The sequence below is a fragment of the Cryptomeria japonica genome, chromosome 4, assembly GCF_030272615.1.
Source record: "Cryptomeria japonica chromosome 4, Sugi_1.0, whole genome shotgun sequence".
Lineage (NCBI taxonomy): Eukaryota > Viridiplantae > Streptophyta > Pinopsida > Cupressales > Cupressaceae > Cryptomeria > Cryptomeria japonica.
In genome coordinates, this window is record NC_081408.1 from 267,443,567 (window position 1) to 267,471,055 (window position 27,489).

Below are 27,489 nucleotides of genomic sequence, written 5' to 3' on the forward strand. Positions count from 1 at the left end.
GGTCATATTGTGTCCTATGACACCTTAGGACACCATATGACCCCTTACGACACAATATCTTGTTGTTATGCATCATATGGTGTCCTAAGGGGTCATATAGTGTCCTATGACCCCATAGGACACCATATGACCCCATAGGACACCATATGACCCCATAGGACACCATATGACCCCTTAAGTGTCATTAGGGATCATATTGTGTACTAATGGATCATATGGTATCCTGTGACCCCTTAAGACACCATATGGTGTCGTTATGGGTTGTATGGTGTCCTAAGGGGTCATATGGTGTCCTATGATCCCTTAGGACACCATGTGACCCCTTAGGACACCATATAGTGCTGTTATGGGTTATATGGTGTCCTAAGGGGTCATATAGTGTTCTATGACCCCTTAGGACACCATATAACCCCTTACGTGGCGTTAGGGTTCATATTGTGTCCTAAGGGGTTATATGGTGTCCTATGACCCCTTAGGTGTCATTAGGGGTAATATTGTGTTCTAAAGGGTCATATGGTGTTCTATGACCCCTTAGGGCAACATATGACCCCTTAGCACACTATATAGTGTCAATATGGGTCATATGGTGTCCTTAGGGATCATCTGGTTTCCTATGACCCCTTAGGAAACCATATGGTGTTATTATGTGTCGTATGGTGTCCTAAGAATATGGTGTCCTATGATACCTTAGGACACCATATGGTATCGTTATGGGTTGTATGGTGTCCTAAGAGGTTTAGATGTTGTTAAGGGTCATATTGTGTCCTAAAGGGTCATATGGTGTCATGTGACCCCTTAGGACACCATATGACCCCTTGGGTGTCATTAGGGGTCATATTGTGTCCTAAAGGATCATATGGTATCCTATGACCATTTAGGACACCATATGACCCCTGAGGACATCATATGGTGTTGTTATGAGTTGTATTGTGTCCTAAGGGTCATATAGTGTGCCCTTAGGGAGCCATATGACTCCTTAGGTGTTGTCAGGGGTCATATTATGTCCTAAGGGGTCATATGGTGTCTTGTGACCCCTTAGGACACCACTTCATGTCGTTATGGGTCGTATGGTATCCTAAGGGGTTAAATAGTGTCCTATGAACCCTTAGGACACCATATGACCACTTAGGACACTATATGGTGTTGTTATGGGTCGTATGGTGTGCTAAGGGGTCGTATGGTGTCCTATGACCCCATAAGGGGTTGTTAAGGGTCATAGTGTCCTAGGGGGTCATATTGTGTCCTATGAGCCCTTAGGAAACAATATGGTGTTGTTATCGGTCGTATGGTGTCCTAAGGGGTCATATGGTGTCCTATGATCCCTTAGGACACCATATGGCCCCTTAGGACACAATATGGTGTCATTATGGGTCGTCTGGTGTCCTAAGGGGTCATATGGTATCCTATGGCACCTTAGGACACCATATGGTATTGTTATGGGTTGTATGGTGTCCTAAGAGGTCATATGGTGTGCTATGACCCCTGAGGACACCATATGACCCCTTAGATGTCGTTAAGGGTCATATTGTGTCCTAAGGGCTCATATGGTGTCATATGACCCCTTAGGACACCATATGATCCCTTACGTGTCGTTAGGGATCATATTGTGTCATAACGGGTCATATGGTGTGTTATGACCCCTTAGGACACAATATGACCTCTTATGACACCTTATATTGTCATTATGGGTCTATGGTGTCCTAAGGAGTCATATGGTTTCCTAAGGGATCATAGGACAACATAGGACCATATTGACACCATATGGTGTACTAGGGGGTCATATGGTGTCCTAAGGGGTCATAGGACACCATACAAACCATACCGACACCATACGGTGTACTAAGGGGTCATATGGTGTCCTAAGGGGTCATATGGTATCCTATGACCCATTAGGACACCATATGGTGTCGTTATGGTAACCTAAGAGGTCATATGGTGTCCTATGACCCCTTAAGACACCATATGACCCCTTAGGTGTTGTTAGGGGTCATGTTATGTCCTAAGGGGTCATATGGTGTCCTATGACCCCTTAGGACACCATATGGTGTTGTATGGTGTCCTAAGGGGTCATATGGTGTCTTATGACATCTTAGGACACCATATGACCCATTACATGTTGTTAGGGGTCATAATATACGGTGAAAGAGAGATGAGAGACCTCGATGACAAGAGAGAGGATTGAGATAGATATAGGGGTGAGAGAGAGGTGAGTAATGAGACTTGATGTAGAGGTAGATAGGTGGAGAAGAGGGAAGTGAGAAACCTAGAGAGGGGAGAGAAAGTTGATGACATAGAATGTAGAGAGAGAATAAAAAAGTGGGGGAGTGAGATATATATGGGGGTATCTATGGATGGGGAGAAGGAGAGGGAGAGGGGAAGAAAGGAAGAGAGATACCAGAGAGGGGAGGGAGGGAGAAGATAAGAGATAGAAGAAAAAAAAAGAAGAGTGAGAGGGGACAGATGGAGAGGTAGAAATGAAGTGAGAGACCTATGGAAGGAGGAGATAAAGAGGTTAGGGGAGGAAGAGAAGAGGAGGGAGTTTGTAGGGATAGGGTTAAGGAGGAGGGAGAGAGAGATAGAGAGGGGGAGAGAGAGCTATAGAGGGGACATATAGATAGGTGAGAGACCTAGATTTCAAGAGAGGAGTGAGATAGATAGAGGGGGATAAAGAGAGGTGGGTAACGAGACCTATATGCAAAGGTAGATAGTTGGAGAGGAAGGGAGGGAGAAACCTAGAGAGGGGAGAGAGGGTGGGTTGGAGAGTTAATGAACTAGATAATGAAGATAGAGAATAAGAGAGGAAGAGAGGTAATGAGAGACTTAGGGAAGGAGATATAAATGGAGAGGGGAAGAAAGGAAGGGAGAGATCTAGAGAGGAAAGGGAGAGAGAACATTAGAGATAGAAGAACAAAGAGATGAGTAAGAGGGGATGGGTGGAGAGGTAGAAATTGAGGGAGTGAGAGACCTAGAGAATGAGGAAATGGATCTAGGTTTGGAGAGAGAGAAGAGAGTGAGAGTGTTCATAAATAGATAGGGGCAAGGGAAAGGGAGAGAAAGGTGGAGAGGGAGGGAGAGAACTAGAGGGTGGAGAATTAGATAAGTGAGAAACCTAGAGGGGGAGAGAGAGGTGGCTAATAATATAGGGAGGGAGAGGTAGTGAGGTGAATAGGGAGGGAAGGAGAGCTCTAGACATGGGGAGAGAGAGGATAGAAGGGATCAGTAGTGAACAAGAGAAATGAGTGGGAGGCGAGAGAAATAATAAGAGAGTGAGAGAGAAGAGAGAGGAAGGGAGTAAAGGATATAAATTAGGGTACAAGGAAGGGATGAAAGGTAGAGAGGGTGGGATATACCTAAAGAGGGGAGAGAGAAGTGAGAGAGACAAGAGAGGGAGAGAGATAGGTGTAAAGTTTAGGGAAGATAAAGATAGTGAGATACAGATCTAAAGAATGCTAATAGGAGCATGTTGATTACTGAAATTTGACTAAGTATGAAATTCAATATGATCCTCTGAAAAGTATAATCTACATTATAACTCCTATAGAGTTGAAACCACTCTCAAACATCCTGCCAATATATACATGAATTATAACTTAAAGTGACTTATACTTAAATGTTATATTTTGTGTATATATTCTCCTATCAGGATGGGTATAACTTGTGCCCAAGTTAAAAAATTTGCATCACAAAACCTTCAAATTGGACAATGTAGGACATTTGGCACTTGCCAAATGAAAAAAGTTGACTTTTCTCATTTGGTGCATGCCAAATTTGGCACGCACCAAATTGGAAAAGTCAATTTTTTTCATTCGGTGAGCGCCAAATCTGCATTGGAAATCACCAACCCTTTGGGTTGGATTGTACTTGGGCATCCAACCTAAAGGGTTGCACGACCATTTCAGGACCGAGGCATGTTTTTAATAGAAGATTAGAAATTTTCATATATTTTTGGCCGTGCTCTCCATCAGGTTTGCACGTGTTTCAATAAAACTGAAAAAACCACCACAGAGACCTCAATCTCTCTCTTAGCTATCCAAGCATGTAATTATTTTCACATTTTGATTTCGTTAAGGCTTTCATCTATAATTTCTTTTGTTAGTGTGTCCATTTTTTGGTCAAAAACCAACATGCACTATTTTGGGTATAGTTTTTTACACGTTCATCAAATTTTAAAGAAACTTACATTTTTAGAAACTAGACTCCATTCTACACAATTTAAAAAAAAAAGTTTTGATTTTTGATTAGTTATCAATGATTTTAGGGGGGGGCACGCTCAAATTTCTATTTTTCAGGATGTGTCCACTTTGAAAATTAGTAAAAAATCATATACTCATTAAAAAATTAGCTGAAAATTTTGACATAAACTACAAGGTGTTAGCTAATTTCTCACCAAAGCGATTTCAAAAATTCAAAAAAAAAGTTAAAATTTTAGGGGGGCCACAACATATGCTATGTTATGTTTTTTGCCTACAAATAGGACCACTTTTTGTGGCCCCCCTTTTTGAAGCCCTTAATCTCCACCATTTTAAAAACAAATTAGTAGTTTAGAAAGTAGACTCGAAGCACTCTGACTCTTGTTCTTGTTGCATCTTCAAATTTGGAGTGTAACTATCTTCAATTTGTCATTGAAGTTCAGACTTTGTTGATTTCAGAAAAAAAAAAGTGGCATCTTAAGACCCCCTTTTGGTACCACAACTTGGTGCACATACCCCCTTATCATAATTAAACCCTAACCCTGATAATATCCCTAATCTATGCATAATTGAATGCTATGTTCCATATCCTAATCTTACCATAATTGAAATCTAACCATAACCTAATCCTAAACTTAACTATAACCTTAAAATTAAGCCCTAACTACAACTTGAACCCTAATATAAACCTAATTGAACCCTTATCCTAATTGAATTATAGCCACAACTATAACTCTAATTGAACTTCAATCCTAATTTAACCTTGACCTTAATGTAATTGAATCATAACCCTAATTCTAACTCTAATACTAAGCCCAACTATAATTAAAACCTTACCATAATCAAACTTAAACTTGATAATAATCCTAATCTAGACCTAATTGAACCCTAATGGTAATTAAACCTTTAGGCTAACATAACCTTAACCCTAATTAAACATTGATGCTAACCTTAAAATAAATCTCTATTATATGATTCTAAGCCTCACAACATTGTTTATCCTTAAAGCCTAATCCTAAATGAATTGTAATACTAACCTTGTTTCTAATTGAACCATAGCCCTAACCTAACACTAATTCTAATTGAACCCTAACCCTACCCCAAGCATTATCCTAGAATAGTAACCCTAAATGTAGTGTAATCCTTAACCCTAAGCTTAAACTTACAATGATTGAAACCTAACCAATGTGCCCTAAACCTAAAGTTGATTCCAACCCTAGAATTAAACCCTAACTACAAATTCAATACTAATCTAACCATAATCAAACCCTATGCCTAAACTTAATCCTAACCTTAATTGAACTCTAATACTAATCTAATCCTAACCCTAATGGAGCCCAAAAGCTAATCCTAATTGAACTCTAATAATAATTTAACCCTAACCCTAAAGTAATTTAATCATAACCCTAATTCTAACCCTAATTGAACTCTAGCCATGATGATAATTGAACCCTTATGATAACCTAACCCTAAAATTAACCCTAACCATAATTACACCCTATCTCTAACCTAATCCCCAACTGTAAAGACCTTAACCCTATACCAAACCTAACCTTGATGCTATCCCTAATCTAAACCTAATTGAACCCAAACCATAATTGAATATTTATGCTAATGTAACCCATAAACTTTATTAGACCTTAACCCTAACCTTGAAGTGATGCTTTTTATAGAACCTAACCCTAACAACATGCTTTATCCTTAAAGCCTTACCCTTTTTAATCTTAACGCTAACTCTAACCCTAATTAAATTTAATTGTTATATTAACCCTAATCGTAATTAAATTATAATTTAATTGTTATATTAACCCTAATCCTAATTGAATCCTAGCCCTAACCCTACAACTAAATTTAATCGAACCTCAACCCTTAGGTCCCAAGCATTGTCCTAGAATAATAACCCTAATTGTAGCTTAAGCTTAACCCTAAACATAATCTTAGCATAATTGAAACTTATCCATAACCTAACTGTAAACTTAACTCTAACCCTAGAATAAAACCCACCCTCCAACTTGAACCCCAATCTTTAAGCCCTAACCATAACCGAACCATAATTATACCAAACCTTAATCACAATCAAACCCTAATTAACTATAATTGAACCTTATTTTAACCCCAACCCTAACCTAATGCTAACCCTAACCCTAATTATGCTTGAACCATAATTCTAATTAAACTTTAAGATGAACCTTATATGAACCATAATTATAATTTTACCCTATCCATAAATTAAACAATTAAGACTTAGAGTTTGGTTAATAATGATATTAATAATATTATATTATTTTTTGATACAAAATAGCATCAATAATATCACTATCACAATCTATATTAAATATATTGAGAGATATCCTTCTCAAAATGTCTATTAAAGTTTAGGGGGAAAAAATAGGTACCAAGAGAAAGATATCTCTTAATATATATTATGTATAAAATATATATATATATAAAACCTAACTTCTAATATCTATTTTTATTTCTAATAAAATATATTAAAAATATAATTAAAAATGCTTACGAGAACTCGATAACATAAAAACAAAAGCCAATATGGTATTTATTATTTTAAAGTCAAAAGAAGTTTCACCTCCCTAATAAAAAACACTTCATTCCAAATTTAATGTAATTTTTAAAAAAGAAAAATCATTTTGGTCATCATCATGAAAATATCTCAATGTTTAAGACTTTTAATTAGCAAGAAAAAGAGTCGAAATGCCAAAGGAGGTGCCTGCCTTCGGAAACTTCGTTAAGGAAATAATGCCAAAGGAGGTGCCGGCCTTCAAATCTGCAATGCCACTCGTTTTCTCCGTCCATTAAATCACTTTCAGAAGGTAACTTCGTTTCGAAGCAAACAATAGAACAGACTTTTCTCAGATAAAAAGCCTATTTTCTTGCAAACCAGAAATATAGAAGCGTATTCCCTAAATCTTAAACTAGGTTAAAGATAGATGGAGATCTCAAGAGAAGAAAAGGATGGCGCTTCGTTGGATGAGTTGGCAGAGAATTGTATTTCAACCATTCTCTCCTTCACAACTGTGAAAGATGTCTGCCGTTTGGCCGCTGTGTGTCGATCTTGGAGATCTGCTGCCGATGCACATTTGGTGTGGGAGAAAATGATCACTCAACGCTTCGGCCAAGACATTTCACAGGGAATCTCTTCTCTTGCCTTCCCTTCGAAGAAACACCTCTATTTCTCTCTCGTTACAGACCATGGGACCAAGGTAGAGCGTATCTGCAACTTCTTTTTCTATTAAGAAGGCTTTATTATTCACTTTTAAAAATTGTTGAATGGGTATAGATCCAAAACAAAATTATTTATTTTTAATTTTTAGATTGTCTGGGTGTTAAGGAAAGTATTTTCTTATTGATTATGTAGTAATTGTTGCATAGTGCAGAGTATTTGGTTGGATGAATCTACTGGAAAGATTGGTTGCATGATATCTGCACGAGATTTATGCATAGCTTGGGGTGATAACCGTTCTTATTGGGAATGGGTGAGGCGGGATGATTCAAGGTTAGTATAGAAGAATTCACGTTGTAAATTGATTTTAGATTTTCATGTTGATTTTGGTTGTCTAGATTCTAGATTTAGGTTTCAATGTTGATTTGGGGATTTTATATTTTCTTCTTTTCAATAGAAAAACTTGACATATTGTTGTTAATGTATTGGTTGTGACGATTTGGGTCTCTAATAAATGAGAAGAATATTGAGCACACCATGCTTGTTCTTTAAGATGTGACGATTTCTTGTTTATATGAAAGTATTTATATTATAATTTTTCTAATTAATTTATTTTTAGTTTTTTAATATTAATTTGATTATTTAATATTTTATATCATAAAATATAAAATTGATATCTTATTTTCAAATATGATTTTAAATTTCTTTTAATGAATTAAGTGAGTTATATTATCTATAAAAAGATTATATTGTATATATCTAGGTCAAACAAGTCTCATCTCAAAGTGTAAATGTGGCCATATCTAAATTGACAAATCAAAAGAGGTAAAATAAAGCTTCCAAATAGCAAGAACTATACCACTAGGTGGTGGAGGGGGTTAGGGTCATGGCCATCTAGTTTTTTACATATGCTAGCAATGTCTATGTCATCTAGAATTTGATCTCAACAATAATCATGTCGTCTTTATTTTATTCCTTTTCAAAGAATTGAGTATCACAAATAAGAGAAATGGAGAATGTAAAGGCAAGGGAACTTGCTAGTGTCCATCCATCTAGAAGCCCTTTGATCACGAGGCTAAAGGGAGACAAGAGGGTTAAGATTAGATATGAGAAAACTAATCATTACATCCTAGTGATATAAAACCATTTAGATGTGCCACCTCAAGTGCAAATTTGTTTCCTTACACGTAAATGTGCATAAGATTGTTGAAATAAATCACAACCTTAATAAAAAGTAAGAAGCGAATGTAAATAAAAGATCTATAGAATATAGAAAATTTTCTCTCTTTTTAAACTTACAAGAATTTTCATCTTACAAGCATGCCAAATTGAGTGAGTTTAGTAGGGATTTTAGGCTAATATCATGGTAAAATCATATTCCATAAAAAAGGATCATGCCTAAAATGCTTGAAAAAGTCACGAATCTCATTGCAAAATTTCCAAGATTTAGAAAAAAACTAAAAACCCTACCTAAGAGGCTCTTGTTTTCCACATAATGAGAAACTAGGGTTGACGACTTTGAGATAAATTAATCTCATACTAATAGGAAGGTGCTATTTAGAAATACATTAGGTAAAATTGGTAAGGTTATGTTAAAAAATAGTTGACATAATACTTTGAAATTTGCATTGCCAACAACATAGATACAATTGGAGAATCCTTCTATGGTTAAATTTAGACACCATGTGTATATGCAAGAAAAGCCAAGCATATACTTCTAGGTACCATTTTCATTCTTTCCACCAAGGTTGTACACTTCTAACTCTAATTTTATGAAGCATATTATGGGGAAGTAAATTAATAAATATCTAGTATGTTCACAAACTCTTATTAAAAGTTCTATATTTTACTTTGGCCTCAACTAAAATAGAAAATTCTTGGAAGTATCAGAAAATATATTATGTAGTTTTTTGATTCCTCTAGTGTAAAATTTCAAATTTCGAACCCATGGCATTCTAGCAAGTAGGTAATATTGGCAAGAACTAAAAAAAGACCACCAAATAGATTGTTGGTTTGTATACAATCTCTTGTGAAACTCATTGGTATCTATTGATGTGTTTTTCATGCACATGCAAACACAAAATAAATACCAAGGTATCTTATCCTCTCTTGAACAAAGTTTCCCTGAATGCTGAAGATTTCACCTAAGGATAAATCGAGGCAACTACAACGTTCTGGTATGTAGGTTCTCTACATGTGGATAAGCTCAATTTGGTCTGATGTGATTATGCTGGATTCACAAATGGGACTTACGTTCGAATGTCTAAGTGTCTGATTTGTTGGAACTCAAGTCCTATCTACTAGCTGGAAGATTAAGAAATATCAAAAGATATAGGTTTTAGAGAATCTAATCTAAGGCCTAGAATGCAAGAAGATGGATGAAGAATGAGGTGGATTCCTACTCAATTGGGTCTCACCATCAGGTTGAACAATCCGACACTAACTTAGTGCGATCTTCTAAGGGATGCTTCAAATATATTCAAATCGTACACCATTAGACATTGATCACCATTCAAGATAATGCATGAACAATAGACATGTAATGAGTCAAGATTAAGCTTATTTTATGCCATTTGACCACACAGGACACTCTTACAATTAGTGAGAGGGTAGTGGTTTGGACTAGGTAGATTCCACACGAGTGCATTCAGTAACTTCTTTTATTCAATCTAATTATTTACCATCTAAGAATGTAGATTCAACAAGAGACCATGCATATTGCAAAGAAACAACATAGTTCACCATAACTTTAATGAAAAATGGAGTTCATTTACAATCAATGCAATAATTTCTTGCCTTCTCTTTCTAATCTACTCTAATTGTTATTCTATTCGCTATTCTAGCTACTAATTCTTAGCTATTCTACTAACTATTAACTATCAACTCACTATTAACCTTTACAAATGAAGAGCTAGAGCTTTATATAGAGAGCTCTTTACAATTCAACGACTTTGATTGATTTACAATAAATGGCTAGGATTACAAGATGAAAACCCTAATTAGGGTTTGTTACAACAAAATCCTTTAGCTAATGATAAAATTATATTTAAAATTTAAGGACCAATAGGAAACAGGGGTAGGTGCCTCAAAGTTTGTGCCATCATTGGTGAGTCAGGTACATTGAATCTGGACATACTGATGTGGACCTATTTGACTAGAGGAATAATGAATGGGAGGCCACCTTGTTTGGTACTTTCTCGTATCTCTCTTGATACTTTATTTGGTGATGCTAAGAAGCTAACTTTGATTAATTCTTTCGAAACTATCTGCTTCTTCAACATACCCTTGCACTAACCTTGGTTGATCCTTGATGTAGAGGCCTACCTAAAATCCTAATGAAAAGCCCAAATAAGGTTAGGCTAGTGACCCCCTAACTACACACAAGGGTTCTTCAAGGAAGGACTCCACACCTTGGATGAAACTACACACACATTCACTAATCTTAGGCCTACTCAAGATGAGTAAAAGGCTTAAACTCCTCAAACATGCTTTACCGGTGACCTCTAGTCCTTGTGATTTGAATTTGGCCAACACATGTCATCTAAGGACTCTTTCAAATACTAGTTTTTGTTTAGAGCATCAATTCCTTATACCTCCTTTGTAAACCTAGCCCATCGACTTGTAGCCCTATTTGACGATAGAATGGATCTTATCTTCAAAATGTTCCACACACACATACAAAAAAAATACCATTTCAGACACCCTTTTGGATGTTGTATTAATACCCAAAATGGTTTGGCCAGATCTCCAAATACAAGGTCTGTTCTCTTCAGAGGCTAAGAGACCTAATAGGGGCAATTAGCCCTATTTTCCAAAGCAACTACCTTTACCGGTACACCAAATGAAAAAAAAACTTTATGGCCATCTAGGGGATAGTGAGAAACCTCTAATTCCATTGTTGCATGCCTAGAATCCACTGCTATGACAACTTATGATGACTGTCCTAAATTGTGTCCTAGGTAGTCACATAGAGATGCCTACCTAATATTGTTCCTTTCTCTACACAATAAAGTTTCCTTGCAGAAAACCATGAAAACACTAAATTACAGTGTATTATCCTACATCATTTCAAAGGAGGAGTCTTCTAATGGACTGGAGTGAAAGATAAGGCCATTTTTGTTCAAAACCCTCTCCAAACCCTCAATTTTTGGGTTACAGTCAGAAAAATGGAGGGTTCTCTCTACTCTGGAATAGTTAAGACCTTAGACCTCCACCAAAATAAATATATTTCATCTCTCTATCTATTCCATGGATTGTGGGATTCAAATCAATCCATACAGGCACGTGAAACTCTTGCAAACTCAAGATTTCTAGGAAAACTATAGTATTTTGTGTATTATTGTTTATCAAAACTCCAACTCCAACATCATAAACCTTGGGAATATATCCCACAAGGATTATAAAAATATCCAATAGTTTCCTACCAAATTTTAAGTAGGTTGGAGCTGTTGAAAGGCTTCTCCCGACCGATTTACAAAAAGTTGCACTTTTGCACTCAAAAGTTGCAGTTTACAAAAGTTGCATTTTTGCAATTTTGCACAAAAAGTTGTCACACTCTCTAAGGTTGGGATCCACATACATGGACCAACCAAAAACACATAAAATATGTCTAAAGCCTATCAAACACAAATCTAGACCATCTATTACCGGTAGTCTAAAACCTATCAAACACATACATGGATCAACCAAAAATAAATAAAATATGTCTAAAACCTATCAAACACACTAAGACACCCTAATGATCCTAGTCTTCATCCTTAGGGTCATGAATAGCTTGTTGAAGAGGTGCTACTACATCAATCCTCCTCTGCCTTTGATGCACTTGATGAATGATGTACCTCTCCTTGACTCTCATGTGTTTGATGAAGCCTCCTTGATTTTGCATTATGGTGATAGGAAATCATAGTCAAGTCACCTACTCTAGTAGCTCTCTTTGTCTTGAAGTGTTTGTAAGATCCCTCTTTTGACATCCTCTGGCTTCTCCATGTGGTAGAATGAATATCTTGAGGATATCTTGGTCTATTACGTGCAACTCTTTGAATGCTTGAAGTCTTTTAAAATTTAGTAGTAGTGTGTGTCCTCCCTCACGCATTTGAAGTATCCTTGATAATGATGAAACTTGAAGATGTCGCCCTTGTCCTGGCCTAATGTCCCTTGAACTTTATTTTATTGATCTGCAAAATAAACAAAATATGATTAAGTATACATAATATATTCATTCTAACATAGCATTTCTTACCTTAAATCATGAACAAGAAGGCATTCGGAACAATTTCCCTCAGGACCCTCTGGAAGGAGAGTCCCTATAATGAAATTTTCTTAGGACCCTCTGGAAGGACAGTCCCTATAATGAAATTTTCTTTGGACCCTTTGGAAGGGTTAGGAGAAAAATTTGAATTTTTTTCTCAATTAGACCTTATTTTCAACCGTACCTTACCAAGATCAAATCGTTTGCCTCTAAAATTGCCTAGGAATAGGTTTTACTCAAGAACCTAGGCAAAATCTTAGACCTCCAAGGAATTTCGGTGTGGACCCTTTGGAAGGGTTAGGAGTGAAATTAGCATTTTAGCTCAAATTCTATTATCCCATTGTCTCAAACCAATTTTCAAGGACAAGTACACATCAATCCTTTGCCAACCATGCCTTAGGAACCAAGATCTAGGTCTCAAACATGGATCAAAATAGAGGTTTAAGGAATTTTGCTCTGGACCCTTTGGAAGGGTCAGAGCAAAATTTGCATTTGCACTCAACCGTTCATCATTTCATTGAATTATGCTCCTAGGGTAGGCCTTTTGGTCCTCCCCCCATACTATCAAGCCCATATAGCTTCAAAGTGATATCCATTTCAACATTTTGGCAAGAAAATTAGGCTATCCTAAGGATTTCTCTCTGGACCCTTTGGAAGGGTCAAGAGCAAAATTTGCATTTTAGGCCCAAATCTTATAGTTTTTCACCCCTCAATTGCTTCCAAGGAATGATGACATCTAAGCTAAGTCTTCAAGGGACAAAATTAGTCTAAATTTGAAGCAAAAGGGAGGATTCTATGAAAATTCACTTTGGACCCTTTGCAAGGGTTGGGAGCGAATTTTGTCTTTTGACCTCAAATCCATCATTGCCTTGAATTCCATTCAGTTCTTAAGGAAAGTATATATCCATCCTCCCTCAACCATGTCTAGGAACAAAGATCTTGGTTTGAACAAGGAGGAAAATAGTGTTTTTAGGAGAATTCTCTCCGGACCCTTTGGAAGGGTCAATAGCTTAGAAAAAAAATTCTTTGGACCCTTTGGAAAGGTTAGGAGTGAAACTGATGTTTTAATTTCAATTCTCATCCTTTTTCACTTAGCTTTCTTTAGAATTTTCCTTTATGAATCCCTTCCTTGCCATGCATCTCTACCATCTGGTGTCCCTAGTGAAGAAATAAGTCATTTGGAGGATTTCTCTCCGGACCCTTTGGAAGGGTTAGGAGCTTAGAAAAATTTCTCTCTAGATCCTTTGGAAGGGTTAGGAGTGAAATTTGCAATTATGCTCAAATCCTTCACTTTTTATCACTTCACTTTGTTTCACACATCAATACTCTCTCAACCATGCCATAGGGATAAGGTTTATGAGGTGAATTAGGACCAAGAAGGGAGATATAAGGAACTTCGCTCTGGACCCTTTGGAAGGGTTAGGAGTGAAATTTGACATGTTAGTCTCTCGGTCAGGATTCATATATGGAATATAACATTTAAGTATACGTGACATTTCATTATATCTTTCTTGACATTTCCTTATATCTTCCTTCTTTCTTATATTGTAAGTTATATTCCATATATATTGTCAAGATATTTGAGAGTGGTTTCAGACCTCTAGGAGTTATAATGCAAAATCTAGTTTTTAGAGGATTCTTCAATTTTCCAGACTTAGTCAAATTTCAAGATCAGGATGAGATTCTAGACAACCAAATTTCAGGACATTTGATGACCAAGATGACATTCCAGACTCCTTAAGATGAGTTCGCTCTATCTTTGATGTAATGGATGGGACCTAGGAGGACATTATGCATTCAACCAAGGTTTGATTTAGCAACTTGAAGTGCGATCAGATAGTACACAAGAAACACCCTAGGAATGATCTAAATAACCCCTAATCACTCAATTGACCTAACCTCTTAAGGAGATCCGCTTGAATCAATCCCTTAAATGCAAAGGCTAAGACACTAAAATGACTAACAACAAAACCAAAAGGGCTAACCCAAGAAAGAAAAAAGTGGGGGTCTCCATTTGCAATGGGGCGATGTGTGAATACGTCACAACATCTAGCACCACCTTGAATAAATGTTCCTAAACATTTCAGAGATAAAGACTTCATTGACACTTAGAACCTCTGGAAAATTCAACCCAACTTATCAAGAGATTAGAAAATGTACTCAAAGTGGAAGGTGAATCTCGACCTCGATCAAGATACTTAGTCATTGATTACCTACATGTGTGCAAGTGTATTCATTCCTCTCAACGAGATGCCTATGATCTTCAGGTTCCCCTGTGATTGGCTACGTGGTATATCTAAACTTTATAAGCATCCTGGATAGAGCCTTACTGTTAGTCAGATGTCTATAGTCCTAATGAGGTTATGGCCACAATCTCATGAATATTGGTCCATTGCTAGTCGGACATCCATAACTCCTCGATGGAGTTACTCGTATGTTCCCATTAGCTATTCTGATATTTCATCTTCTTTTTATTTTTTTTTCTCTTTCATTTTCTCATTTTTTCTCTTTTGATATTGCTTTTTCATTCTATCAATTCCTTTTCCTAGTAAGCAATGCAGCTTACTAGGGTTTGAGGATTGCGGTGGCGCTGAAGCCAGATTTTGGATTTTTCACTAATCACAACTTTGCCTGAAAACCATAATGACTCAAAATTTTGTTAGTGTGTAGAGATATAATAATCAAAGATGTCGGCATCAAGACACCAAAAGTGATTCCCTTCCAAGTCAAGTACAAGTCCTGATTAGATGATAGAGCTGGAGAGGAATAACCTTGGATTCAAAGCACTCCATGAATAGATATCTAAGAAATGAGTCTAACATAAGATCCAAGATGTTGCCATTGGGCAAGAAACAACATAGATTCCTTTCTCACAAAATGGAGGCTCCCACTCAAGACACCTAAACTAAACAAATCGACTGACCCAAAAGAAAACGGACCGACAGACTGACCCAAAGGCAAACTAAGCTAAAGCGTCCACAAAAAGGAAATGAAAAGAAAACAACTAACTACCTGAGCCACAAAAAAAACATGAGTCAAATGACTCAAGGCAAATTAAAAATAAGGCTCAAAAGACCCCTAACTAAAACACACAAAAAGAAAACCTACTCTAAAACTATATACAAGATTCCTAAACTTTACACAACTCAAAGAAGAAAAGTATGTACACGACTTTACATGATTTCTCAAGTTATGCAACAAGAGAATGGAAAAAGTGATGGTTCTCAGTCGAGAAAATTCATCCTTAAATACAGAAAAGAAAGCTCTCACCATGCATCTCTCATATTCAGGCAAGGTTTCATGTAAGATAATCATCTGGGGAAACTCATCAGATCCGTGATCTATCCAAATGCAAGTTATTTTCCCAAAACCCTCGAATCAAAATCATAATAACTTTCAAATCTAGGATTAAGGAAAGAGACAACCTAACATATTTTAGGCTCAGATGCAACTGCATTGTTGGAAGCGAGGTCAGAAGCTGGTTCAAGAAGTCGCCATTGATGATGAACTATTCCATGAGCATTCACAGTATGTTGATCTTGATTTGGAATCTCCATTTGAAACAAGCCCAACGCCCCTTCAAATAGCTCAACATTCCTTTCTTTTATTGAGACATTTTGCATAAACCAAGCATCTTCATGAAAGTTTGTAAGTATATCCTCAAAAAATAAGCACTCCTTTGATGAATTGAGCTTCAAACATCTCCTCTAGTTGATCAAATATAATATCTAGTGGCATTTCATCTTCAAGCATAGTCTTGGGAGGCTGGATCTAATGATGAATCACATCACTCACTATAACTTGTTTATCTTGAAATTTTTTTGGCAGTGATTTCATTTGTTCTTCCTCCGTGAGATATTTCAGTGTCCCCTCAACTAACATAAGAGTGAGGATGTCTCTGAGTGCCCCCTCGAATTGTTCTTCATATCTAAGTTCATTAGATATGATTTGTAGCTCTTTATTCAATATGTCAATTTGATTGTCCTCTTTAAGGTGCTATCTGAATTTTCTTGCAATTCACTCTCAATGATCTCTTCTTTTTGTAGCATGAATGAAAAATCTTTGTGGAATGAGTCATCTTTGAAGGGTTTTTGAATCATTTTCTTCTTTTGGTACAACATGTAGAGAGATATCATTCACTGCTTCACATTGAACATTAAGGGAGCTTGGATCCTCAACTTGCAACTGGATCTTATCACAATCAAGCATTGGAGCAATGTCTTGTTCATAGGTTCTCCTGAATTCAGCTGTGAGATGTGTACCCCAAGATCTATTCAAAATACACTCTTCTTCGAATAAGACTGGCATTCCAAACTGATATCGAACTTGGTTGATAGTCATTTCACACAATGAGAAAGTAAACTCGGAGTGAGGTGCATTGTGAACCCTACACCATAATGGTAGTAATATGAATTCTAAACTCATTTCACCATTCAAAATGAGCTAACTTTCGATCATCCATAAGAAGCTTGAAAGAGGATCTTTTCTTTCTGGGATGCTGAAACTACCTTCTTCTTCTTCTGACCTAGGAATATACCAAAAGAAGATCTTTCCCTGCACTGTCGATTCTATTCTTGATAGATATTTCAAGCAATGCATTTCATCATGTTCATATGTCTCATGGATTCGACACTGCCCCGACTTTGCAAACTCGGACAATCAACATGGATAAAGTTGTGTATTTAATCTCCACCAAAGTTGACGAAAATCAACTTGTTGCTCATCCTGAAACTGTTGTTGCTCCATTGAGAGATCTTTCTTTTTTGATTTATTTGTTTGATTTTCTACTTTTCACTTTTATTGGATTTTTTGGTTTTTAACTTTTTTTAGATTTTATGGAATAAGAGAGATCTCAAATATCTCAGATTCAAATTGAAAGCACAACTTGTTCCCGTTGTGCAAAGTGCTTCCTTTCTTCGCAAGTCCAATCGATGAATCAGCGATCACCTTCCTTCTCTGTACCACTTCAGTTGAGTATTCAAGATGGATTTCCACTGGTCTTCCTTGGAATCAAGAGTTCACATTCACTCACCTTTCTTCTACTTCAATTTTGTTGAGCATGAAGAGGGTAAAAAGCTCTGGATAACTCATCTGAATATGACTTGATAAAATCTGGATTTCACTTACTCAGTGTTCATCGCGATTAGGCCCTCCTTAGATAGCGCCAATTTTGTTGATGTGTTTTTCATGCACATGAGAACACAAAATAAAATACCAAAGTATCTTATCCTTTCTTGAACAAAGTTTCCCTGAATGCTGAAGATTTCGCATAAGGATCAATTGAGGCAAATCCAAGGTTCTGGTATGTAGGTTCTCTATGTGTGGATAAACCCAATTTGGTCTGATGTGATTATACTCGATTCACAAAGGGGACTTACGTTCGAATGTCCGAGCATCTGATTTGGTGGAACTCAAGTCCTATCTACTAGCTGGAAGATAAAGAAATATCAAAAGATATAGGTTTTGGAGAATCTAATCTAAGGCCTAGAATGCAATAAGATGGATGAAGAATGAGGTGGAGTCCTACTCGGTTGGGTCTCACCATCAGGTTGAACAATCCGATACCAACTCAGTGCGATCTTATAAGGGATGCTTCGAATATATTCAAATCATACACCATTAGACATTGATCACCATTCAAGAAAATGCATGAACAATAGACATGTAACGAGTCAAGATTAAGCTTATTTTATGCCATTTGACCACGCAGGGCGCACTTACAATCAACAAGAGGCTAGTTGTTTGGACTACACGGATTCCACGTGAGTGCATTCAGTAACTTATTTCATTCAATCTAATTATTTACCATCTAAGAATGAAGATTCAAGAAGAGACCATGCATATTGCAAAGAAACAACATAGTTCACCATAACTTCAATGAAAAATGGAGTTCATTTACAATCAAGCCAACAATTTCTTGCCTTCTCTTCCTAATCTACTCTAATTGATATTTTATTCGCTATTCTAGCTACTAATTCTTAGCTATTCTACCGACTATTAACTATCAACTCACTATTAACCTTTACAACTGAAGAGCTAGAGATTTATATAGAGAGCTCTTTACAATTCAATGACTCTGATTGATTTACAATCAATGGCTAGGCTTACAAGATGAAAACCCTAATTAGGGTTGGTTACAACAAACTCCTTTAGCCAATGAGAAAATTACATTTAAAATTTGAGAACCAATAGGACACATGGGTAGGTGCCTCAAAGTTTGTGCCATCATTGGTGAGTCAGGTAGATTGAATCTGGACATGCTGACGTGGATCTATCTGCCTTTACAGAACAATGAATGGGATGCCACCTTGTCTGGTACTTGCTCATTTCTCTCTTGATACTTAATTTGGTGATGCTGAGAAGCTAACTTTTATTAGTTATTCTGAAACTATCCACTTCTTCAATGTACCCTTGCAATGACCTTGGTTGATCGTCCTCTATCCTTGATGCGCTTGATGAATGATGTACCTTTCTTTGACTCTCATGTGTTTGATGAAGCCTCCTTCTTGGTTTCGCATTATGGTGATAGGAAGTCATAGTCAAGTCACCTACTCTAGTAGCTCTCTTTGTTTTGATGTGTTTGTAAGATCCCTCTTTTGACATCCTATGGCTTCTCCATGTGGTAGAATTAAGATCTTGAGGATATCTTGGTCTATTACGTGCAACTCTTTGAACGCTTGAAGTCTTTAACACTTTAGATGCATTGACCCTTTGGAAGGGTCAGGAGCAAAATTTGACAAAGTTGCTCAATTAGACCTCATTTTCAACCTTACCTTACCAAGATCAAATCATTCGCCTCCAAAATTACCTAGGAATAGGTTTCGCTCAAGGACCTAGGCAAAACCTTAGACCTCCTAGGAATTTCGCTTTGGACTCTTTGGAAGGGTCAAGAGCGAAATTTGCATTTTAGCTCAAATTATATTATCCCATTATTTCCAACCACTTTTCAAGGAAAAGTACACATCAATCCTTTCCAAACCATTCCTTAGGAACCAAGATCTTGGTCAAAAATATGGAGCAAAATAGATGTTTAAGGAATTTCGCTCTAGACCCTTTGGAAGGGTGAGAGTGAAATTTGTATTTGCACTCTACCTTTCATCATTTCCTTGAATTCTCCTCCTAGGATAGGCCTTTTGGTCCTCCCCCCATACTATCAAGCCCATTTACCTTCAAAGTGATGTCCATTTCAACGTTTTGGCAAGAAAATTAGGCTATCCTAAGGATTTCGCTCTGGACCCTTTGGAAGGGTCAGGAGTGAAATTTACATTTTAGGGCCAAATCCTCCAGTTTTTCACCAGTCAATTGCTTCCAAGGCATGATGAAATCCAAGATAAGGCTCCAAGGCACAAAATTAGTCCAAATTTGAAGCAAAAGGGAGGATTCTATGAAAATTCGCTCTAGACCCTTTGGAAGAGTCAAGAGCCAATTTTGTCTTTTGACCTCAAATCCATCATTGCCTTCACCTCCATTTAGTTCTTAAGGAAAGTATATATCCATTCTCCCTCAACCATGTCATAGGAACAAAGATCTTGGTTTGAACAAGGAGGAAAATAGTGTTTTTAGAAGAATTTGCTCTGGTCCTTTTGGAAGGGTTAGGTGCAAAATTCATCCTAGGCCATATTTCTTCATCCATTCATCCTTTCTTTGTCTTGAATTTAACTTACTACACCTCCTCCCATCACCATCAAGTAAATTTTCTATCAAAACAAGGTTCATTTAGCACATTAGGTGAAATTGAAAGTCTTCCTAAGGATTTTGCTCTAGACTCCTTCAAAGGGTCAGGAGCTTAGAAAATTTTTGCTCTGGACCCTTTGGAAGGGTTAAGAGAGAAATTGATGTTTTAGGTTCAATTATCATCCTTTTTCACTTAGCTTTCTTTAGACTTGTCCTTTTTGAATATCTTCCTTGCCATGTATGTCCACCATCTGATGTCCCTAGTGAAGAAATAAGCCATTTGGAGGATTTCGCTCTGGACCCTTTGGAAGGGTCAGGAGGGAATTTGTAATTATGTTCAAATCATTCACTTTTCATCACTTCACTTTGTTTCACACATCAATACTCTCTCAACCATGCCATAGGGATAAGGTTTATGAGGCAAATTAGGATCAAGAAGGGAGATATAAGGAAATTCGTTCTGGACCCTTTGGAAGGGTCAGGAGCGAAATTTGGCATGTTAGTCTCTCCGAAAGGATTCTTTAAGTTATATTCCATATATATTGTCAGGATGTTTGAGAGTGGTTTCGGACCTCCAGGAGTTATAATGCAAAATCTAATTTTTGGAGGATTCTTCAATTTTCTAGACACAGTCAAATTTCAATATCAGGATGAGATTCTAGATAGCCAAATTTTAGGATATTTGAGGATCAGGATGACATTCCAGACTCCTTAAATGAATTTTCTTTGCCTTTGACATAAGGGATGGGACCTAGGAGGACATTATGCATTCAACCAAGGTTTGATTTAGCAACTTAAAGTGCGATCAGATAGTACACAAAAAACACCCTAGGAATGATCTAAATAACCCTTAATCATTCAATTGACCTAACCTATTGAGGAGATCCAGTTGACTCAATCCCTTCATTGCAAAGGCTAAGACACTAAAACGACTAACAACAAAACCAAAAGGGCTAACCCCAGAAAGCAAAAAGTGGGGGTCCCCATTTGCAATGGGGCGATGTGTGAATACGTCACAACACTATCCCATAAGAGCATGGTTTGATGGCTTCCTTGTATTTCCATGTGGTTTTAATAGAAAAAATGTCATGCATCTAAATAAGTTCCTTTATAATAAGAAGATTATTCAAAGCAAGATCCTTCCAAGCTTGCTACCCATTAGGCAATCTAACAAAGATGTAATGTTGAATCAAGTTGTTCCAAGCTTCATTTCCTTCAAGGGATTTGACCTTGGCATTGTATTGAAATCCATACAAACCATCTAGAATAATGAGGGAGGCGAAATGTTTCCCAAGTCACATAATTGAATTTAAGTTTATTACTAGAAGGTCATACAAATTTTCTTAAGAGTTTTCCAACCTTTAAGTAAGAAGCTTTGGAAGAAAGGTCCAACAAGAAAAATAATAGTAATGCATATCAACCAAAAGTTTCTAAGATGTACCTAGAATTTCCTAAGTAATCTATTAGACAGATTTCTTCTCAATTTAGAAGATAACAAATTGTCACGGGGAAGGAGAGGCCTAAAAGATAAAGGAAATCGTCAATCAATTTTTGACCTTAAGAATTTAACCAATCAGACTTAATTGATAAAGATTGTCTATAACATAAAAAAAATTTTACAACAAAAAGAACATAAAGAAGAAGTGTGAAAGGACCAAAAGAATCTTATTTATTTACAGAAGTTTCCAAATTAAACATCCATAACTATGCTCCAATTGGAAGATATGTTTACATTCAAAATTCAAAATTAATTTAAACAACTTATTGAAAAATTATGTAGTTGTAACTTAAAAGATTAGATCCTCAGACCCATTATAACAAGGTAAAAATACCGGGCAGAACATATGTTGTTTGCCTAAATTAAAGTTTGTAAAGCCTTTTCACCAAATCCACTTTGTGCATATCGTGCATTAATTGCATTCCATGATTTGGCATTTTATCGGAGACATTGAATCGGATTCAATTCAAATGCTTTGTATGCACTTCCACATTTTCCATATTTGTTTCTGAGGGCAATTGCAACAACGTTTAACAAACCTCTCTGTATTATGCTTTGATGGATGTCCAACTGTTCCAGAACTCACATATCGGCACTTTTCTCTACAGTGAGAGAACTGATGAAACCCTATTTTATCTTTGAAAGAAAACAAAGGAATATAATCTAAGAATACAAAGGATACAATGTAACCCAGAAAAAAAAAAGAAGTTCAAGTTAATTACATCTGATCCAGTATGTTTTAAGAAAAGATGAAATCTAGCACTCTTAAATTAAACATTTTAACCTCTACAAATGAATTGAAATAAAACCCAAATCCATGTTTAGTCAAAGATACTGTAAGAACATTTGTTTGAGGTATATTGTCAAATAGTTCAGGTGGTCAAAAAGCAGAGCAATGAAAGAGAAGATTTTCCACTAAACCAAATACGTCGATAGCATAAACAAAAGCCACACACCACTAAATATTGGATTTCAAGAAAATGCTAGATAATTTTTCTGAATCTGGAAAACATTTTTGCTAGTTAATTTTTCTGAATCTTGAAAACATTTTTTCTAAGTTGTATTATATGTAAAAATCAAAGTCTGCAACATTAAAACTTCAATTTGAAGAGACATCAGGTAGAGGCTATTGATGGGTGTTCGATAAAGTGAGTGAAAGGACAGCATAGCAAGGGAGTATCTTATCATGGTATAAAATCATGTATTCTTGTAAGGTTTAGCATTGAAATGAAATATAATCAAGAGAGCATTTATCTATTGAGGGGAGGCATCCATCTCATCATTGGAAATTATGTATTAGCTAACTATAATGATATTCAACGGGAAGTGTTTCTAAGCACCAGAAGTATGTTATCTATGAAATTTTGGGGTCAGCAACTCAAATATAGAACCATTTACTATGTGAATAATCGCTGTTATAGCTGATCACATCTGGTTTGAGAGCATATTGTATGTAAAGACAGAGAAGAATTATTCCTTTAGATGATTAGCACGAAGCTCAATTACGTGGAGAAGAATCCCAAACTTATTACATATCAGAGAAAAATATTAGAACAACGAATTATTGTTGGACCAAACAGCAGATCTAAAACACAAACCATGAAAAATCAGAATTTAGACCCAAAAACAGACCCGATTGAACAATCTGAGTCTTCTGAGTCAGAAGGGAATGACTCTTTTTCTTTCTTCATACCATTGTCCAAGATGAAACATACTTCTCTGGATCCCTCAGAAGCAGCAGACAGTCAGAAACCAATATTGTAACCTACATAAATTCCTATTTTTAGTGAAAAATGAACAAATAATTTTTTTATGGGAAAAAATGATTTTGTGCTAGCCGGTAAAAACAACCCACAAAAAGAAGCAAATAATATCTGGAAAAGAAAGCACCACCATTAGAGAACTGGACATATATCCATGGTAATCAAATGTTCTCGAGGCGTAGACACTTATAATGTTTGGGGATATTTTAAGACAATTAATATGCAATTCGATGATTACCAAATTATATACATATATATTCGTTATCAAATTGGAGAACAACAAAATATGGACTTGGTAAGAGCCATAATGTTGTCCATATTTTTTTTGTCTTGGTTTATAGCTTTCAGGCAATATTAATAGGAAAACACAGCAGATGTTACCTACTTGTCATAATTTATGGTATATTGTAATGAACTCCTCTAATGCTTTACGGATGCTAATAGTTTTATTTGGATTTTATCCTTCAGATTCGAGCAAGTTGCTAGATTGCGTTATGTGTGGTGGTTTGACGTATGGCAACGTTTCAAGTGCAGTATATTGTCTCCCAATACACAGTACAGAGTATCATTTATTATTAGAATGGATGACAACAGTCGTGGGAGCCGATATGGTGGGTATCCATCTCCCTTCATCTTCTCAGTTGTAGCGCCTGATGGTGTTCGAATGGAATCTGTTCGATTTTTGGATGATCTAGAAAAACCAGTTGAAAAACATGCGAAAGGATTCAGCATGACTCCTTTTTCACAAGATGAGAATGGCTGGCTAGAATTTGTTGCTGGTGAGTTCTTCATAGAAGAGGTGTTTCCCAATGGAGGGGCAAAAGAGATTGTGTTCTGCATGAAAAACGTAGATTGCAGCTTCACCAAGAGTAATGTTTGGGTTGAGGGTGTTAAGATAGAGCCTAAGCATTAGCTGTGTACTCAACATGCCTTCACAATTGGGTGTCTACAATTATCATTACTGTAGTGTCATTTTATCTTTTCAGGAGACAGATTGGTAATAATGCAAATGAAATTTGGTTGATAGTGTGCGAAAAATGATTATTGAATATTGTAGAAAAGGATGATAGAATGGTATAGTGTGAAGTTAGGGTATCAAAATTTATTGACGAGAGGTGAGAGTTGAGACAATAAGAATAATTGATTTAAAATGTTTTTGATTAGGTATGCAGGATTTTGAAAGGATTTTATGACTTGTACAAGGAAAAGGAAGTTACCGTAGTTTAAAAATTTGTTCCAAAGAACCATTGCCAAATGAAGATCCTTCTACTCAGATTTATAATTTTAAAACTTGTTAGTGTCGATGAACATAATTTGGAGCTTTTTATGTAAGGATATTTTTCTTAGACAAGTCTTTTTGATTAATTAAACAATTTTGATAAGCTGAAAAGATAATAAGAAATCATGCAAACTAAATTTGATTGATAGATTTGTGTGAAAAATGATTATCCAAGACAACAAAAAGGATGGTAAAACGATTTAATATGAAGCTAGGGTTTGGTAATTAAACAATTTTGATAAGCTGAAAAGATAATAAGAAATCATGCAAACTAAATTTGATTGATAGATTTGTGTGAAAAATGATTATCCAAGACAACAAAAAGGATGGTAAAACGATTTAATATGAAGCTAGGGTTTGGTAACTTATTGTCAGAAGTTGAGACAATTACAATAGTTGATGTAAAAGTGATTATGAGAGGGACAATATTGTTAGGGAGTGATTATTTTAAACATATTTTTTATGTTGTGTAATAATGTCCGATCTTAAATGGTGAGTAATGACCTTAAGATAATGTCTTTTTATAGATGACTTTGGCATACAATTTTAAAATTTTGATGTAAGAATCAATGAATAACTATTAGTCAGATGTGAGTCAATTTCAATATGAAATAAAATTTATATTTTAAGAATCTAAATTAAAATTTCAACAATATATTTGAATCTATCATAAAAATAACAAATTTATGATCTCAAGGTTATTGTTCAAATTAAATCCTATTTCTTAAAACTTATTAATTTTTAAATTAATAAAAAATAATAAATCAATTAATATCATATATCATGATTTGGTTCTCTTATGGCTTTGAGTTTTGTTTTCTTCAGAGCTTTGGACTCTTGTGGTGTTTAGACAAGTTGGCTTTTGGGGTGATGGCACTGAATTTTGTTGGACATCTTTGGCTCCATCTTCAGATGCTCTCTTCTAGATTGACTCTCACAACTTCCTTTATATCTAATGCGGGTGGCAATGTATTGTAATGTATCTGGGGGGTTTGGAATGCCAATGGGCTTTTTATAAATGGTAGATAGGCTTATGTTCTTTTGAGAAATACTGAAGGGTTTTCTTACTGGCTCTTTTCCTTCAATGCTCTTTGAACTAGACACATGTAAAAAAAAAGAAAATCAATATAATTTTAGTGGTCTCATCCACTTTTATAAAAAAAAAATAAAAAAAATATCATATATCATGATTATTTGTTGTAAGTATTATTGTAATGAGTTTTTTATTTTTATTTTATTTTATTTATAGTTAAGTAGTTATTAATAAAATTTATTTGAACCAATTACAAGTAAGTATTTTTTTAATTTTTCAATTTTTTTGTTTTCCTAAATCCTATAAATTTTTTAAGTTTATAAATTATGAAAATTATTTTCTTGTGCACTGATTGACTCATCTAATTTAAATCTTATACATAAAATTACTCAAAATTTTGGTTACTACAATAATGGTTTCAATCTAGCTTACTATAATTTACCTCAAATCATTTTGTTAATACTTCTTTTGATGATTTATGCATGGGTTGTACATAGTTATCTCTTCATAATTTTTGAATTATGTAGTCATCAAGAAAGGTATTTGAATTATTAGTGAATATGTAATTCGTTATGTTTATTCAAAATTAAGTGTTTTCTTTTATTTTTGGTTCAATATACTTAATATTCCCACATTATTATTTCAGGCCACATCTTATATTTGTACAATATATTAATTCTACTTACAAAATGATTATTATATAGTAATATTTTATTATTTCTTAATTTCAATTTTAAAGTAGGGTGAAATGGAATATTAGATAAAAATATTTTATAGAAATATTATTGAATTGGGTGATACTTTGTAGTTGATCAACATAATTTTTTCTTGACATAAGTTTTTCAAGCTCAAATTCGACACTCTAAGAATTGAGAAAATGTAGTTGGAAAGTGCTCCTTGATGTTGACCTTCTTCAAAATTTAAACCCAAAATATGTAATTTATATAGATATACAACTCTTTCCCCCTCAATCATAACTTCATATCTAGAGTTTCTTCAATTTAGCACTTTTGATTAGGCATATTCAAGGCATTTGATGAGAGATTTGAAGTAAATAATTCAAGCATTCAAGTTCAACAATCATGATCAAGTTTGTGTGTTCCTCCATAAATGAAGGTATTCATTAACTTAAACCAAGAAAGATCAAGATTTGTGAAGGCTTCAAGGTGAGAAGTTCATTGGAAAGGTATCACTTGTTGATTCAAAATTTCTTTTAAGATTTTTCAGCCTCTTCCCATCTAGGGGTGAACTCTCTCACATCATATAATAGCTTTAGTAGATGTTAATTACTATGTGGTGTTTGACTTAGGAAAGCCCCTATACAAACCAACACATTTTCCCTCTTCTCCAAAAGCAGGTTATAGATCCAACTACTAAAAATTACAAAGTTGTAGAGAATAGACTAATACATACAATTCAACTTCTTGAATGGGTGAAAACTCTTGGAGTATGTTAGTTAGCAAATGCAATCAAAAAAAATTATCTAAATTTTGGAGAGTGTGATCTATAGAGCATCCTGATCTAGAATTAAAAGTGTTAGGTAATGGAGACACTCTTAGGACTATGGCACATAGTACTCATTAACAACTCATTTATCTCTAGATTATAATGATAGGTTGCTCT

The 27,489-nt window shown here is 35.5% G+C and overlaps 1 protein-coding gene across 1 annotated transcript; it reads left to right on the forward strand.

The window, feature by feature from the left end:
* The first annotated feature begins 7,117 nt into the window (after positions 1–7,117).
* LOC131074021 (F-box protein PP2-B10-like) lies at positions 7,118–24,735 on the forward strand. The gene is made up of 3 exons (XM_058010573.2): positions 7,118–7,411; positions 7,586–7,704; positions 24,023–24,735. The coding sequence occupies exons 1-3, from the start codon at positions 7,139–7,141 to the stop codon at positions 24,465–24,467; spliced, it is 837 nt and encodes a 278-aa protein (XP_057866556.2). The 5' UTR covers positions 7,118–7,138; the 3' UTR covers positions 24,468–24,735.
* The last annotated feature ends 2,754 nt before the right edge of the window (positions 24,736–27,489 follow it).